Source organism: Lynx rufus, unplaced genomic scaffold (assembly GCF_022079265.1).
Source record: "Lynx rufus isolate CCGP_SWC_20201006 ecotype Redwood Valley unplaced genomic scaffold, mLynRuf1.p SCAF_5, whole genome shotgun sequence".
Taxonomy (NCBI): Eukaryota; Metazoa; Chordata; class Mammalia; order Carnivora; family Felidae; genus Lynx; species Lynx rufus.
In genome coordinates this window covers 77,437,403-77,455,018 of record NW_025814867.1, presented here as the reverse complement: position 1 = coordinate 77,455,018, position 17,616 = coordinate 77,437,403, and the positions used below count along the sequence as shown (strand labels likewise).

At 41.9% G+C, this 17,616-nt stretch overlaps 1 protein-coding gene across 1 annotated transcript in view; it reads left to right on the top strand.

Moving 5' to 3' along the window:
* The window catches only part of ETV5 (ETS variant transcription factor 5), a 55,186-nt gene that overhangs the window by 21,239 nt on the left and 16,331 nt on the right, over window positions 1-17,616 (top strand). Inside the window, exons 5-7 of the mRNA XM_047099996.1 lie at window positions 3,424-3,553; window positions 4,470-4,757; window positions 16,788-17,047. Coding sequence (XP_046955952.1) covers window positions 3,424-3,553; window positions 4,470-4,757; window positions 16,788-17,047 — 678 coding nt within the window. The remainder of the gene's footprint in view (window positions 1-3,423; window positions 3,554-4,469; window positions 4,758-16,787; window positions 17,048-17,616) is intronic.

The following is a 17,616-nucleotide window of genomic DNA, read 5'->3' as shown; positions in this document are numbered from 1 at the left end:
AATATTTGTCAGGGCACCATTGGCTTTATGGGCCCATCTTCTATAACTCTGAGCTTAAACTCAGAGTTTTTAATTGTAGAAAATGTTTATCAACTTACATACTCAACATTTTTGGCATTTCTTTTCCAATTTCCTCAGGAGTTCATGATCTTTTTAAATTCCAATTCATTACCATGCTTTGTAGTCCTGGGTCTCTGTCATCGTTTAGTAAGTTGCCTGTGCGAAGTTAAATACTCTATTTTTGAAAGCACAGTGTATTAATACACAACATCATTGCACCATCTGCAAGGTGCTGTGCCATTTTATTTCTCAAGGCAGCATCACATATCTCATTTTACAAAGGAGGGAACAGACTGAAAGCAAGGAGCATTGCTTGGGCTTCTAAGTTCCTGCTTTAAATACACCACTATCTCTGACTAATGCATGCCATAATTAGGTTCCTTCACACATCCCCTGGTCCCTGTAGAGAGCTGAGCCTTCTTCCTTACCACTCCAACGGCCCCTAATGATTTTCTTGTCAGGGATCTGAGAAACTTTAAATCTCACTCTGGCCGTGTTCCACATTCTTTTCTCTCTTTCGAATGGTTCATTCCTGGGGAAAAAATATTTATGACTAACACTGCTTTGCCTTGTAGAGGAAATGGAGTCCCAGCCTTCAAGGTTAAGAATTCATTGGAAACATAATCCATTCAGTCACTCAATGTCTTAGTCCATTCAGGCCGCTGTAATGAAACACCACGGACAGGGTAACATAAACAACATAAATTTATTTCTCAAGTTCTGGAGGCAGGAAGTTTGAGATCAGGGTGCTGGCATGGTGGGGTGAAGGCTCTCTTCTCGTTTTGTCCTCACGTGGCTCTACCCTCATGACCTAATCATCTCCCCAAAGCCCTCTTCCTAATACCACCACATTGGGGATTAGGATTTCAACATAGGAACTTGGGGGGGGGGGCGGGACACAAACATTCAGACCAGAGCACTCATCAAATATTTCTTGAACTCCGCCTTTGTGTAGAGAACATAAGATTTCAGGTAGAAGACAATTTGAGGGTAGTAAAAAGTATCATATATTTTGCAGGCAAAATGATACGATACACACTGGATTTGAAGAAATCAAGACATTAGACCTAGCTGGCAGTTTAGATTCTCTTTTAAAATGGGTATATATGGTTCCTGAAGCCATTATAAAGTTTTTCTTTCTGGACAACTCTGGTTTATCCTCTGGTGTTAGTCTTGTCAGCAGATCTGGTAACTTTTTAAATAACATTGTGAAAATGTCAAGACATTTCCAAAAGCTTAAATAGGAAAATTGAGTGATACCATAATTGCTTACTTTCTAAACGTAGGTAAAATAGTGATTATAAATGATTTTCTTTAGATAAAGAAAAGTAGACTTTTCAAGGACATGTAACTTTTGTTTACACTGGGGTATCAACACCTTTCCTTATTACTTTTCCAAAACTTTATGAGAGGAAAGGTGACGAATGACAAAGGGACAGTGCTGAGAACCACCGGAATATGCACTGCATTGGAGAAGTGCTTTGTTGTTTTTTTTTTAACATAGTCTTTTCTCTTTTTTTTAATGTTTATTTATTTTGAGAGAGAGAGTGTGCGGGTGGGAGGGCCAATGAGAAAGGGAGAGAGAGAATCCCAAGCAGGCTCCGTGCTGTCAGTGTGGAGCTTAACACAGGGCTCAAACTCATGAACCAGATCATGACCTAAGCTGAAATCAAGAGACACTTAACCGACTGAGCCACCCAGGCACCCGGAAGAAGTGCTTTCTATGTCAAGTTGTCTGACTCTCCTTTTCATTTACTAACAACATTCTAACAACAATAAGCTTAGTCATTTTCTGTCTAAAATGTCCAAAAACATTTGATAACAATTGAGGGGTAGCTGCCATGATGTCACCATCAAAAAATCATGAGACTCTTATGACTTCTAAATATAATCTTACAGTTCCGAGCTTATTTCATGTATTTAGGAAAAGCAGTTGGCATTATGTAGGAAAGGAAAGATAAAAACCTATCCTTTCCAGTCAGTCATTGGCAGGACTTTGCTTTATAAATTTATCATCTGTGATAGTCATCTGTCTCATTTGCTTACTTCTGAGACCCAAATTTGGGGTTGGAGAAGGCACCTGAGAAATCAGTTGGCCAGAAGATTGTTCAGTCTTAGCAGAAGAAAACAGATGCTCACTACGCTCATTCTGCCTAATATAATCACTAAGAATTAACCAAACACCTGAAAGTATATTAGGAGTAAGCCCTGAGTCATACAGAAATTTAAGTGGGTCACCAGGGCACTGACTGTGGTTAGCTATCTAATGAGACCTTTGATACACTGGAGAGTAGCCGGCACAAAACTTAACTCCTCCCCCACCCTTCAAGATAGCTGGACAGAGAACAGCGATTCTAACTCCTCGGTAGAAGAAGGCATCCCCCATGGTGTAGCGTCTTTTAGAGTTTGTCCTTCTACCTTGGGTAAAATGCCCTCTGTAAAATGACTTCGCTCCTAGATAAGACAGGAAGGGAAAACCTGGTGTTATTTTGTTTCATTTTGCTACCATGTAAGTCATCTTGATTTTAAACAATTTGTCCTCTCAGAATCACATATGGAACATGCCCTTGACTTCCAAACATTACGCAAGAGCTCTGTGTATTATTTCATCAGTTTTGGAAAAGTAATTGGCACTTATCTCAAAGGATTGGTTATGAAACCTGCCCTTCCTGGTTGGTCGGTAGGAAAGGCACAGAGCAGACATGAGCACAAAGCATGAAGGTTTCCAGGACTTGTCCTTATGCAGTTAGCCTTTCCTAGATCATGGTTTAGTCCATTGTTGTCTTCCTTTGCTTTTAAATTTTTTGAAATGCCCTTAAAGTTGAGTATTTCTTACTCAGAGCTGATATTTAAAGCCGCTCTAGGAAGGACTTTTAAAAAGTCATATATTTAATTTATATGCCTCTGAGTAAGAAATGTGTTTGCCAGGGCAGTCTCAAGCCTCTGATAAGCTAATGTGGAATGTCCACCGATGTATTTTTGGCTCTTTTGCCCTTTTTGGAAACAAAATTCTTCCTGTCTGCAACTCTTGGTATTCTCTCACACCTGCATTTTTCTTGACGAACCATCACCTGCAGGAATTTTTAAGGATTTCAAAGCCTCTGGGAAGCAGACCCAACACCAAAGAAATTGGGGGGAAAGACATGGCTATTCAAAATGATGTTGAATTGTGACTTTACAGAACTTTTCATTGGTTTTAGATGGAAGGCTCTGTGTTTAAGTGTTTGGCTTTCTCTGGCATGAGACTTGACCTGACTCCCAAGAACAATCAGCTAGTTCCAGGGTTTGCAGAAGGAAGCATTATGCTCCCTGTTAATCGGCTGTCCTCTCTGCGTTCCCCCCTCGTCCCTCTTCTGATTGCAGTGGTGCTTCATGCCCCACCTCCAACCAAGATCAAACGGGAGCTGCACAGCCCCTCCTGTGAGCTGTCGTCCTGTAGCCATGAGCAGGCTCTCGGTGCTAACTATGGAGAAAAGTGCCTCTACAGCTATTGGTAAGTGGAGCCAGAGCGAGGCTGGCCAGAAAGGAGCCGTCGGGCCGACTGTTTCAAGTACTATTCAGCAGACACTCAGCGTAGCGTTCCTGGTCTTTCATGGCAACGTAATCCCCTAGTGTAGGCCAGTCCAAATGGGGCCTTTGTGCTGCACATAAAAAGCAAAACTGCTAAACTGGCTCCATGGGGGAACTGAGTTCATGGGGTACTGAGCCCTCCTAAGGGAAAGAACCTTGAATACTGAGATATTTGATCTGTGGCTTCTAGGGAGGGAATATATACTTCTTCATGTCTATCATATGTTAATGTGAACTTTAAGCACCAAAGAAGTAATCTTCAAATCAGAATATATGAAAAAGTCCCAAGGCTTGTGCCCTTTACTTAGGAATATCCAGGCCCCAGGAATGAGGCTTTAATTTTAAATCATTCTTTGCTCTAGAAGATAAACATAGATCTGCCTGAAAGGGGGAGAAGAGTCGTTAATTCAAGTGATGTTACAGCAGAAATTTATCTGCAACAGAGATTCTGACTAGTTCCTGGGAACCCTGGAATACTTGGGAGAGTGGGCCAGAAACCTCCCAGGGCATAAACTCTCCCCTCTTCCACCCATCCGTCCCTACACACGCATACATGGAGAATTCTGTTAGAAGGGGGGAAAAGGAAACCGGAAACAGAGGCTAAAATTATCTTTGAGAAGAATCACTAGAAGTGTTAAACAAGTCCCTGTGACGCAGTGTGTTTGTCACTTTTCAGAGGTACAAATATTCCCTCGGGGCTGCCAGCAATTTAACTATGTTAATGCTGTCATTTCCTGGCAACATGGACTGCAACCTAGCCTAGCTGTTCTGCTGGATCTGGTGACCATGCTAATGGCTTCATTGCAGCTTAACGGTTCCTTCTCTTTTTCTGTTTACAGTGCCTATGATAGGAAGCCTCCCTCTGGGTTCAAGCCATTAACCCCTCCCACCACCCCCCTGTCACCCACCCATCAGAACTCCCTATTTCCCCCACCTCAGGCAACTCTGCCCACCTCTGCACATGCCCCTGCAGCTGGCCCGGTACAAGGTGTGGGCCCCGCCCCCGCCCCTCATTCGCTTCCTGAACCTGGACCACAGCAGCAAACCTTTGCGGTCCCCCGGCCACCCCATCAGCCCCTGCAGATGCCAAAGATGATGCCTGAAAACCAGTATCCGTCGGAACAGAGGTGGGTACTGATCTGAGCTGCTTTCACCGCCTCCATCGCCTCCCCTTTGCCCTGTGGGGAGAGAGGAAGCAGATAGTCATATTTACCAGGTCCCTATAAAGATCTCAGTGCATCGAAGCCCCTTGTGAGGTAAGATGAATGATGATATGAATATGACCTGTTCTTGAGGCACTCCGAATGATTTCTGAAGTAGATAAGGGAGAGATCATTAGTACTGTCCCCCCCATTATGGAGGTAGAAGCAGAGTGGCTTGACCAGGATACACAACCTGCTGACCCTCCCTGAGGGCAAGTCTCCTGGCTCCTCATTGGATCCTGCCTACTAGAATTCAGCCTTGGTTTATGCTACCCATAAATACTTTATTAACATTTTACTTGCGTATTACAGAAGGTTGCTGAATTGTAAAAGGTATTATCACTCATCTGATTTTAACACATTTTAACAGGGAATTAGCTAAAGACCTTATCTGTAATTACCTACTTTTGAGATAGAAATCTCCTGGTTTCATTCCAGGTAGGTAGTTCTACATTCCTAATAAGAAAATTGAGGCATCAGAGTCATTCATTTGTCGAACAAACTCCAGTAGGAAGGTAACCTACCTGCAAACATCAAACTTAATGTTTTAGGTCCCAGCCTTGTTAGTCCTTTACTGGGGTATTCTAGAATTTTGTGGATGCGTGCGGCCCTCCTTTACATAGGGTGTTCCGGGACCTGTCTTTTTCTTTCAAGTCTCTCTGGGATGTATATAGGTGAAGAGTCGTCAGTGAGGATGTTACCAGGGGTTGCAAGATGGTGACCATTGCCTTTCCTTTCTGTCTTTCTTGTTCTGCCTCATGTGGGTGTGGAGGTGAGGGGCAGGAGAGGGAGGAGGGAAGAGTATACCCTCCCCAGGCCTGGTCCAACCCAAATGCCTCCCAAAATTTGTTTGAGGGTCACTTTATTTCTAGATGAAATACAGAAAAAAAGCAAGCGTTCTTGTTTGGTTCTGATCCCCTTCCCCGCCCCTGCTGTGAAAGTCACCCTAAAGAACTACAATAATTTGCCTGGTTAGTCTTTAGTCCCCTCGTGAGGCCAGGAGCCGTGAACGCTGATGATACATAGGGCCCCAGGGGGCGAGCGCTGACTGGGGGACTGGCTCAGCAGAGGGCCCTGGTTTCAGTAGAGAGCCCATCTGAAGGAGACAGCCACCACGAAGTGTTGCCAGTTTATTACCTTGTTAACAGCCTTGCACTTCTTCAGGAGAATTTGGAAATGTGGATTTTTGTGTAAAAACCCCAGGTTGTGTGGTTTTTCTTTTTAGGTTGGCAACTAACTCAAATTAAAAACAACAGCAACTCTCTGCAGACTAAACAAAACCTCCCTGTGGGCAGAATCACTCTGCAGGCCTGCCAGTTGGTAAACTCAGGCCTGGACACCATTTTTATTTCAATAGTTTTTTTTTGGTGTTGTGTTTTTAAACAGTATCTTCCTGGTGTGTCTGCAGGGATTATTAAGTAAGGAGGAGGGATGAGGTGGAGCATTAGATTTGGTATTTGAAATACTTGAACAAACGTTCTACCACGTGTAAGGGGAAATTATTTCATGTTAAATCTCTTTGATTCATAGTCCCCCCTCAATCCCTGTTTCTTATCCAGGGGGCTTGTGTAAGGACAATGTTTGTCCTCCCACAGCCCCGGCAGACAGGTTTGTCACCAGGCTACCCGGCCCCCTCTCACAAGGGGGAGATTTGATCCCTGAGATGTAGGAGTGTCTTCCCTCAGGGATCCAAAGAGACAGAGGCAGGGACCAGAAACCAGGTGTTTCTTTTTAGGGGGGATTCCTCCCTGAACTTTGTCTGTCCGTCTTGGATTTACCTCCCCTACACGCTGCCATTGGGAATATGGGTCTAGAATAAAAAGACCTTGCACACACTGGGCGGGTACAGAGATCCTTGAGAGAACTGGGGTGAAGGGCAAAGTCCTAAATCGATGAAGTAACTACTGGGGTAGTTAGTCTTCTACCCCAGGGCACTGTAGTTGCAAAGTTGCAAGGGTACAGGAGTTCCCGTGGAATTACTCAAGATGCAAATTCCTCACTCCACCCTTGATTTTGAGTTTGGTGTGTCTGGGGCATAGCCTGGATACTTCACTGTCCCACTTGGAGAAATCACTATCTGGCTGTCTCTTCTGCCCCCATCCTTACTCCACCCCACCTTTTCCTTAAGCGTCAAGTACCCAGTACTCTGAATTTTGTTCTCTTGCCCTTGTCTGTTATTAACGGGGGTGTCCATGTGATATTTGTGTGATGCAAAATACATCAGAAACGTGGCAAATGATTTTGCTTGTAGATACTGGAGAGCACACAGAAAATGAGGCAAACTAAAATCTCTGGTCTGATTTTGTAAAAGTAACAATAATTGTGTGTGTGTGAGAACAAGCTTAATAATCCCACCTCTAGGGGCGCCTGGGTGGCGCAGTCGGTTAAGCGTCCGACTTCAGCCAGGTCACGATCTCGCGGTCCGTGAGTTCGAGCCCCACGTCAGGCTCTGGGCTGATAGCTCGGAGCCTGGAACCTGTTTCCGATTCTGTGTCTCCCTCTCTCTCTGCCCCTCCCCCGTTCATGCTCTGTCTCTCTCTGTCCCAAAAATAAATAAAAACGTTGAAAAAAATAATAATCCCACCTCTAATAATTGTTACGCCTGCCTGAAGTGGGGTAGATTACGTTTTTTTGTAGTTTGCTCTTTGCTAGCTTTTTATTTAAGCAATATTACTTCAAAAGTAACCCCCTAACAAAAATATATGGCATTTTGCAGGATAGAAGGAACTACGGCCTTATTTGAGCTTTTTATTAACAGTCCTGTAACAGAGCAGAGTGAAATACACTATTTCATAGATAAGAATATTAGGCCTCAGAGCAGCTAAGGGACTTCCTAATGGTCACATAGCCAAATACAAGGGCCTACATTTAGAAACCAAAACATTAATTCATAACTGCACCATTTGTTTTGGTTATGATGGCGGGGGGGGGGGGGAGCGTTGCTAACTGCCAGAACTTTATCCATGTCTTAAATTACAAAATCCTACTAAATTCCTACTTCACTTATCTAAACTCATGTTGTGACAGGTATCTTTTTTGTTTTGCTCACAGTATGCCTTATCTCTGCAGTTGAATAAACTTTTTGAGGTTTAAAAACCATGCTTTAGACCCTTCTTGGCCTGGTATCTTACTTGTCCTCAGTGTATGTTTATTGATAGTGATAGCAGTTTGCTAGGATTATACTTTAAACAACATAATCTAGGCAAAAGTATATTCTTAATTTTCTGAATGATCTTAGTATATAATTCTTCACAACTCATAAGTTATTTTTAGAAGATAAATACTGTGTTTGGAAGCCATGATTTATATTTGTGATTTCCTCCCCCACAAGGAGGGGGAAAAAAAAAAACAAACCATGTAATTTGGCATGTTGAGACATGTTCCATTTATCCTTAAAGACCAGCCGCTCCTTAAAGAGTGGGTGTGTTTTTCGTTCAGCCATCCTGATCTCAAAAGTTTTTTCATCATACTGTTCATGATGTTTACATGGGCTAGGTGGAAGAATTTAGAAAATGTTCCTACCTTATATACCCATTGTACCGGTCAGGTATGATTTTGTCCTTCGTTATATACCATTTCTCATTACAACTCAAGGTGAAGGAGTCCCCACAATTCCATTGAAAGGGCTCCACTAGGGGCGCCTGGGTGGCGCAGTCGGTTGAGCATCCGACTTCAGCCAGGTCACAATCTCGCGGTCCGTGAGCTCGAGCCCCGCGTCGGGCTCTGGGCTGATGGCTCAGAGCCTGGAGCCTGTTTCCGATTCTGTGTCTCCCTCTCTCTCTGCCCCTCCCCCGTTCATGCTCTGTCTCTCTCTGTCTCAAAAATAAATAAACGTTAAAAAAAAAATTTAAAAAAAGAAAGGGCTCCACTAGGAAATTTATCATCGAAGAATTTTGGGATACCCTGCTCTCTCACCCAGCATCAAGAAGCACAACATTTAAGAGAGTACTGCTAGTGGAAGAATCCCCCGCTTCTTGATGTTCCCCAGAGGCATCAGTGTTGTAATAGGCTATCCTGCTGAAATTGACAGAGTGCTCCCAAGTCTTCAAGAAAGGGTCAGTTAGGCACAGCATCTTCTAGAAGAGCAAATCGCCTAACCCGTTTGAGAAAGTTCTCTCCCTCAGTGGTTCTGATCAAGGTTTCAAAGCTTAAAGGAATGAGCTTAAGTGTTCTGGAATTGTGATTTGATAGATAACTACTCATTCCCTGAAGATGCTATGTTTAATATACTCAAGTCTTTCTGCTGTTTGTACTTCCCCTCTTAAAGTCCATCCCCAATAAATTGCCATTCATTTTTGTCCTTTAGATTTTGTAGTTTTTAGAGAGGGAGGAACTTGACTGTGAGTCATATTTGTAGCCTGGCCTGGAATGAAGTGAATGTGTCTGACGCATCTCCTCTCCACGCACGGCTGTTAATAGCATGTTATGTATGGCAGCACACATTCACTTTGGGATCCGAAACTGAGTCTCTGAGATGCTTAATGGAACCTTCTTTGACAGGCTGAATAATGTACTTCTGATGGTTACAGTGTGGGGTGTTTGTAGTTCTGAATCTTAAGAGGGCTTGTTTGTAGCATTTCACCGTGTTTACTATAGGTTTTGTTGTTGTTGTTGTTGTTGTTGTTACCTTTTGTCAAGCTAAAGGAAATTTCCTTGTATTCTTCGTTTACTCAGAGTTTTTAATATGAATGGATATTGAATTTGATCATTTTTTCTGCCTCTGTTGAGCTGATCAAATGAATTTTCTCCTTCCATTTCTTAAATGTGGTGAGTTACACTGGTTTATATGCAACCAGCATTGTATTCGTGTGATAAACCCAACTTACTGGTTATGGGTTACCTTTTTTAACATCGCTGGACTTTGTATTCCAGTATGGTATTTAGGACTTCTTAAAAATTTTTAATGTTTTATCTATTTTTGATAGAGACAGAGTGCAAGTCAGAGAGGGACAGAGAGTAAGGGAGACACAGAATCCAAAGCAGGTTCCAGGCTCCTGCCAGCACAGAGCCTGACACGGGGCTCAACCTCGCGAACTGCGAGATCATGACCTGAGCTGAAGTCAGACGCTCAACCGACTGAGCTAGGTGCCCCTCTATTTAGGACTTGTGCATCACTATCTATGATTGAGGATAATGTATAATTTTCCTTTCTTGTATTATCCTTGTTGGGTTTTAACATTAAAGTAATTTTCATCAGATAAATAGAGGGTGTCCCCCTTTTAATGTATACTAGAATAGTGCACGTGAAATTGGAATTTTTTATTCCTTGAATTTTTGGAAGGATTTACCAGTAAACCATTTGGGCCTGGTATTTTCTTTGTGGGAAGATTTTTAATTACTGGTTAAGCGTCTTCACTTTTCTAGTCCTGCTCTGAATTTCTATTTAGTTGAGTGAATTTAATAAATTACTTTTTCTGGGAAATTTTCCATTTGGTGTGAGTTTTAAAATTAATTGCCGTGAAATCTCTAGTTAGTCCTTGGCAGACAATATCATTTGTCTTTTCAACAAATCAGCTTCAGTTTTGCTCATCCTCTCTACTAGATGTTTTCTATTTCATTGATTTCTCTCGGCTCTTACGAAAATAATTTTATTATTTCTACTTTCTTTCAGTTGACTGTTTTTCTTTTCCTAACTGCTTTGGTTGGATGATTCACTCGTTAATTTCTTAGCTTTTTGTCTTTATAGTATAAACACATAACCAAATAAAACTTCTCCTAAGGCTGGGGTGACCATACATTCAGTTTTTCCCAGGTCAATATGGTTTATGCCTTATCTGGAAGTCACTACTCATACCTTTCCTTTTTACTCCCCAAAATGTCCTGATTTGGATAACCAGTTACTTGATTTCCCTACCCAAGTCCTGCTTCAGCTGCATACCACAAGTCCTGACTTAAATTAATTCTGATTTGATTTAAAAGCTCAGTTCTAAGTGTTTTCTATTTTTTTCTCTCAATCCTGTAGTTCTTTAAAATTATATTTCTTAATTTCCAAACATGGGAGTTTTCTAGCTGTCTGGACTATATGATTTTTGTTTAAATACCATCAAGGGAGTATTTAAAAGCAGTTGTAGAAACAGTATGGGCTCCGGAGTTAGGCCTGGGATTGAGTCCCGGGAGCTCTGCTGTTTCCTATCTGTATGACCTCAGGCAGGCACTTAAATTGTCTAAGCTTGGGTTTCTTCATGTGAAAATGGAAGAAGAGTAGATAACTTCCCACATAGAAACATTGGGTGGGTTAAATGAAATCATACTGGTACAGAGAAGGTACTCAATAAATGCTAGCTTCTATGACACTTTTACTCTTTAAAGATTGCTTTTATAATCCATAAAGAAAGCTATTAAAGGAATCTTCCTAAAATGATACAGATACCACAACTTAGGAACTTCTGATGCTTCATCGGTCGATGCTAGGTTTTTAACGGGTGAAACTCCCTTTATCTATAATCTTTTCATCGTCAGACTTATTAGTGTTGTACATATAAAACTAATACTTTCGGCAGCTGATACTCTGGGGACATCTTGTATTTCCATCACCTTCCTTCTTGCATGTTTGATGTTGGGAAACAGACAAACATCCAGGCCTTTAAAGGGCATATTTTGTTCCTCCTCTATCAATGTTTTATCACAGTTTAGATGGTCCAGTTTGCATGTACACAGTGCTGACAGACCTCACAGAGCCCTGAGAGCTTTTGCAGAGTTCTGCGCTGTGCTTTTAGGGAGTGTTTGAGTTTTGTTTTGCAACAGTGTCTGGCTCTTGGTTTATGGCAGGAAAATAAACATTAGTGTGAAATAAATGTGAATGAAAATCAGCACTTTCATTGTGAGAAAGGAGAATGGATTTTGGGTAGGCAGCTAGTGGACTCTGTTATGTGCATGTGATAGTTTTCTCCCAGTTCCTTAAGATCTCCCCTTACATTTGTATAGCTTCTGAATTTAGTTTATTGGGGGTTGGGGGATGAGATGGGGCAGTTGATGGTGGTGTTTGAAGGTAGTGTATATTGAGAACTTAACAGTGTGCCAAGGGTGGTTTCATGCATTGGTTTATGTAATCTTTACAACAGACCTTTGGAGAGGTATCCAGGTTGTCCTTACTTTATTGACAAGGAAAATGAGGCTCAGAGCGGTTATATAACTCACCCAAGGTCACACAGCCAATAAGTGGTAAAGATTGGATTTCAGCCCAGGATCTTCTGCCTTCACAGCCACAGCCTCTTACCCAGCTATGCTGCTTTCCTGTTGTATCTTCTCTTAGCCTAAATGGAAACGTTAAGTACATGGTATTGGTTTCTTGGCCGATTTTATGTATCCTCTCCCAGCTGGCCTCTGAACCATGGCTACTTTACCTGGCACCCATAGCCACTGTGTAGCCTTCATCAGATCCACACTTTTCTCCTTTCTTCCTCTAAGCATTGTGTTTACTCTGTGTGTTGGCAGCAGAAACCGAAAAGGAAATGCAGAAAAAGCATCTAACGGTTTTCATAACGTAAACCAAATGTTGGTAGCGTGGGTGAGCTCTTGGGAGGAAAGGCGCTATATAAATCTGACAAATAAATAAATAACTGTTTCTTTAAATAAACTGGCACTGAAAAAGCCTTAATCCGTAACCTATTGAATTTAAGCTCACCCAATAGTCAGAAATCTCCTTTTGCTCACCAACTGTGAGTTCACCACAGCCTGGGGAGTTCTCTTGGGATGACGGGTTGGGGGAGGAAGGGGGGAGAGGGGGGTGAGCAGGAGAAGGGGTTTGTTAGGAACCAAGCTGCCTCTCCATTGAAAATGATTGCCTGCCTCAGTAAACAAGAGGCATCTTTGTCATTGCTGTATTATATATACAACACATTCTTAGATACTTCAAAAGGATTGCGGAAAGGGGAAGGGGTTCAAATGAAGGGCAGTGAGTAAAGTTCACGGGATGTATTTTAAGGACAAGAATGGAATTACTTTACTCATCTCTGCAAATAAAAGCCATTATCGACAGCAAGCTCTGAGAGAATCTTTCTCCAAGTATGTTGGTTCCGTGACCTACCCTTAAGATCCCCTTTGCCACTGCCACTCCCTCAAAACAAACCCGGCCTGAACCATCCCAATTATAGACTCTGTTCTGCAGATCCCGGGCCCTTAAGCACCGTGCACCATTCAAGTGCAGCTTGGGGGAGGGACAGGGGCTGCTGGCTGGTGCCCATATGGAAGTACCTTTTCCTGAAGGGACCACACCAGGCCGACTCTAAAGTTTCATTCTGGAAGCTGAGAAGATAGGCACCGAGAGGAAGGGAAGGGCCTGGGCCTGCCAGCAGAGGCTCTGGTTACAGAACTGAGCGGTTCTGTGCCCTCTCGGCGCCATCAAAGGAAGTGACTTGTGGAGGTCACCTTTGAAGGTGCGAAGATGGTGGCAGAGAGGAGAGAATGTGGAAGACGTGCCCCTGTTACTGTTCCTTCCTGCTAGCAGTAGGTTTGGTACCTGATAAAAATAAGGCCTTGAGAGTATCTTCATCTTTCTCTTCTGCCCACTTCTTCAGATTTTGCTTCAGAAATTTCAGGTTTGCAGTGTGCTGCTGGGGCCTGTGTTCTAAATGTCAAGCCTAAACCCGGGTTTCAAATTTGCACTTCTTCAAAGACCATGGAAGGTTTCCTTAAATAACAGCAACCTTGAAAATCCGCATTCCTGATGAAGTTGCACCGCAATGCATTCGGCGCCCCGGTGAAAGGCTCTCAGCCCGCCGAAGCTTCCGTAGTTTGTAAAGCTTGCTTCATATATTGGCCAGACAAATCCTGACGCCTTTGGTGTCTGGGATGAAAGGATAGGTATTTGTAAAATTGTTTGGTGGTCTTCATGTTGTGACATGATCTTCCGGTGCTGCTTTTGGTAAGGTAGTAAGGAGTCACACAGAGTGAGTGCCATGCTAAACCCCGATCTAAACGATGTTTTATATGCATCCTGATCTCTTCAGTTAAGGATTTCAAATCTTGATGTTCTACAAATCTGTTGGCCACCTGTTGCCACAGATTGATTCAAATCAAGTTTAAATTATCTCAGGAAAACTATTACTAGGGTTCAAGCTAAATTTGGAGGGAGGCCTTAATATGACAGGATTCTACTGTTGATTTTTAAAATACCAGTGAAATTAGTGCTCAGTTTTTTATTTTTCCCTGAACCTTGGCTCCTGCTTTCTACCTGAGGGCATATATTCAGAAATGCTTTTCCTTAAACACATGGATGAGTGCCTTATACATATTTCATGGACTGACATCTCTCTTCGAGGGTTACACTCTCTGACTTCTACACCGGCCCCGCTGAAGTCTACACCAGTGTGTCAGTGCGTATGGCTGTGGCAGAAACCAGGCTCTGTAGACATGATTTTATTTCATCGTTCCAGCAGCATTTTGGTGGCTGATACACCCCCATGTTACAGAGGAGGAAACTGAAGCCAAGAAAATCTGCCCTCTGTCACTTTTCCTTTTTACTGCACTGCCTTTCCAACAAAGAAAGGCCAGTTGGCACCATTTCAGATTTTTCTGACAGCTAAAGGGTATTTTCTTAATAATTTTTCTAATTTTTGAATGTTTGTTTATTTTTGAGAGAGAGAGAGAGAGCACAAGCGGGGCAGGGGCAGAGAGAGAGGGAGACACAGAATCTGAAGCAGGCTCTGCACTGTGAGCACAGAGCCAGACGCAGGGCTCCAACCCACAAACCGTGAGGTCATGACCTGGGCCAAAGTCAGACGCTTAACCGACCTGAGCCACCCAGGCGTCCCTCCGACAGCTAAAGGATGTTATGATATTCAATTAAGAATAAAAGCGTTTTATGGTTCTGTCTTATTATAAGATAATAATGCATATTTATTAAATTGTGGATGAACAAAAAAAAAATCACCTAAAATCATAATCAACCAAAGATAAGCAGTATTCACACATTTAGGTGCAGCTCTTCTCAGGATTTTGTATGACACCACAAATACTTTTTTTTTTCGTAAGTACTTTTTATTTTTGCAAAAATTTGATGTTCTTCGTACTTTTTCACAATATATCAAAAATACCTTTCCAGGTTCTTACATATTTGTATATTACATCATATTTGTTGCTTTCAACTGAGTAGCCATATCATAATGTACTGAGCCACATTGGTGCCCATCCTTGTAGCTACGGCGCTTTTTATGTGCCAGGCACAGATTTATTAGCTGCCTGTTCATCCTCCAAGTAACCAGGACAAACCTGTTCTCTCTTAGTACTTTTTCAATTACTAATGAACTTGAACCTTTTGTTTGTTTATGATCATTAGTATTTCTTCTTTACTGATTTTCCTATTTGTATTCTTAACCCATTTTTTTCTACCAGGATATTCACAATTTTTTTTTAATGTTCATTTATATTTGAGATAGAAAGAGACAGAGCGTGAGCGGGGAAGGGGCAGAAACAGAGAGGGAGACACAGAATCTGAAGCAGGCTCCAGACTCTGAGCTGTCAGCCCAGAGCCCGACACGGGGCTCGGGCTCAAACTCATCAACCACGAGATCATGACCTGAGCTGAAGCCAGACACTCAACCGACTGAGCCACCCAGGCGCCTTAGGATATTCATTCTTTACTGATTTTTAAAGGCTGCTTCTGTCAACAAATTTAACAGTGCTGTATCTGTTAGAGACTTTTCCCCAGCTTGTTTTAGTTTGGGTTTTGTTTATTTTTTCTGATATTTTCTGACTGTTACAGATGTTTTCTTCAGTTTTCTTTTTATTTTGTTTCTGGTGTTTTTTGAACTATAGAGATTTATACAATGAGGAAAATTTATACAATGAGGAATATTTATCTTGATGATTTCTGCTGTTGGTATGATGTGTAGAAAGGTTTTCCCTCACTCCAAGATCATATATTTTCATATATATATTTACTCTACCACTAAGGTTTCACATTGAAATCTTGAATCCATATGAAATTGGTTTTGACATATGGTATAAAACAGGATCTAACTTTTCCACCATTAATTTGAAATGCTAAAACTTTAGCAAGTACTAGATTTTAGAATACACTCAACATTTTATGACTTCACATTCAGTTCCTTTGATATGCCTATCTTTCATTCCTTGTATTACTGTTTTAATTACTGCAATTTTACAAAAGTTGTGAATATCTAATAGAAATAGAAAATCATTATTTCTTTTCAACAATTATTTAATATTTTAAATAAAGTTTAGAATCATTTTGTCAGGTTGATTTTGGGAAGGCATTGCTTTTACAGAATAATTTTCAGGGAACCAATGGCTTCAAAATCCTAAATATTTCCTCTTTAATTAAATTTTCTTTCTTTTCCTCCAAAAATAGTTTTAAGGGTTTTTTTTAAAGGTTTTTATTATTTATTTTTGAGAGAGAGAGAGAGAGAGAACATGCAAGCAGGGAGGGGCAGAGAATCCGAAGCAGGGTTCAAAATCACGAACTGTGAGATCCTGACCTGAGCCAAAGGTAGATGGTTAACTGATTGAGCCACCCAGGTACCCCCAGGTTTAAGGTTTTTATTCTTATATGGCTTACACATTTCCTGATTATCCCTGAGGTTTTATGTTTTTGATTGCTATTATGAATGGAATTTTTAAATTACATTTTCTAAGTGGTGAATTTGTACTCTTTGGTCTTTAAAATTGAGTTCTGTCTACAGGGGAAAGAATGAATGAACTAGTAAACATATGTGTATGTTAGTACTATTTGCAGATAATTGGTCTGATATATTTAGCTACATAATCTGGCCCAACTGTACAGATAGACTGTGCATGAAATAAACATGCATGGGAGATAAGAGGCTACCATGTCATTGCTTTGATTGCTTTTTTGCCACTCCCTGACTCAAGAAGTCTGAAATATGCCATATAATTTTGGGAAGAGGGTGTCTGAACTTCTAATTCCCAGTGCTAAATCATAGTAGGTATTTATCATGTTCTTAGTTAAAAACTGTAACTACTTTCTTCTTACAGATTTCAGAGACAACTGTCTGAACCCTGCCACCCCTTCCCTCCTCAGTCAGGAGTTCCTGGAGATAATCGCCCCAATTACCACCGGCAAATGTCCGAACCTATTGTCCCTGCAGCTCCCCCACCCCCTCAGGGATTCAAACAAGAATACCATGATCCACTCTATGAACATGGGGTCCCAGGCATGCCAGGCCCCCCAACACATGGGTTCCAGTCACCAATGGGCATCAAGCAGGAGCCCCGGGATTACTGCGTTGATTCAGGTTAGCATAAAATCATGCCACTCCTTTCTTCATTCTCTCATTTATCTGTCTGGTCGGTATTGTCTTCTGTGTGCAGGGCCGTAGGGAATCATTTTATAAAAATCACCCTCTAAGAACTTAGGAGCTAGTGAAGCAGACTTGTTGATGCATAACAAATACAGAACAAAACAGAAAAGCCATCGGATGGTAGGAAGTGCAGGAGGCATTCAAAAGTGGTAGGGAGTACTCGTCCGAGTCCAAGACTGAAGCTCCCGTCTTGGCAATACCCTTTTTAAGACCCCTTATCTTAGGGTCACTGGACAAAGGAAATACCATTTCTGCATTTTAGTCCTGCCCCTAGCTTCATGGATTTCTTTTTGAATACAGTAGATTCATAAACTCCCAGTGTGAGCATAAGGAAAAGGGTCCACATGGAGGGTGGGATTCTTTCTGTTCTTGGAATGAATGGTACTCTGAGAACACACCTGGGGTGACATAGCAGTACAGAGTGCTGGGTGCACCATGGAAAAGGTGGTCTTGATTGCTTCGTGGGATTCACTGCCCTGTTGCAATGCTTTCATTGGGGGAAG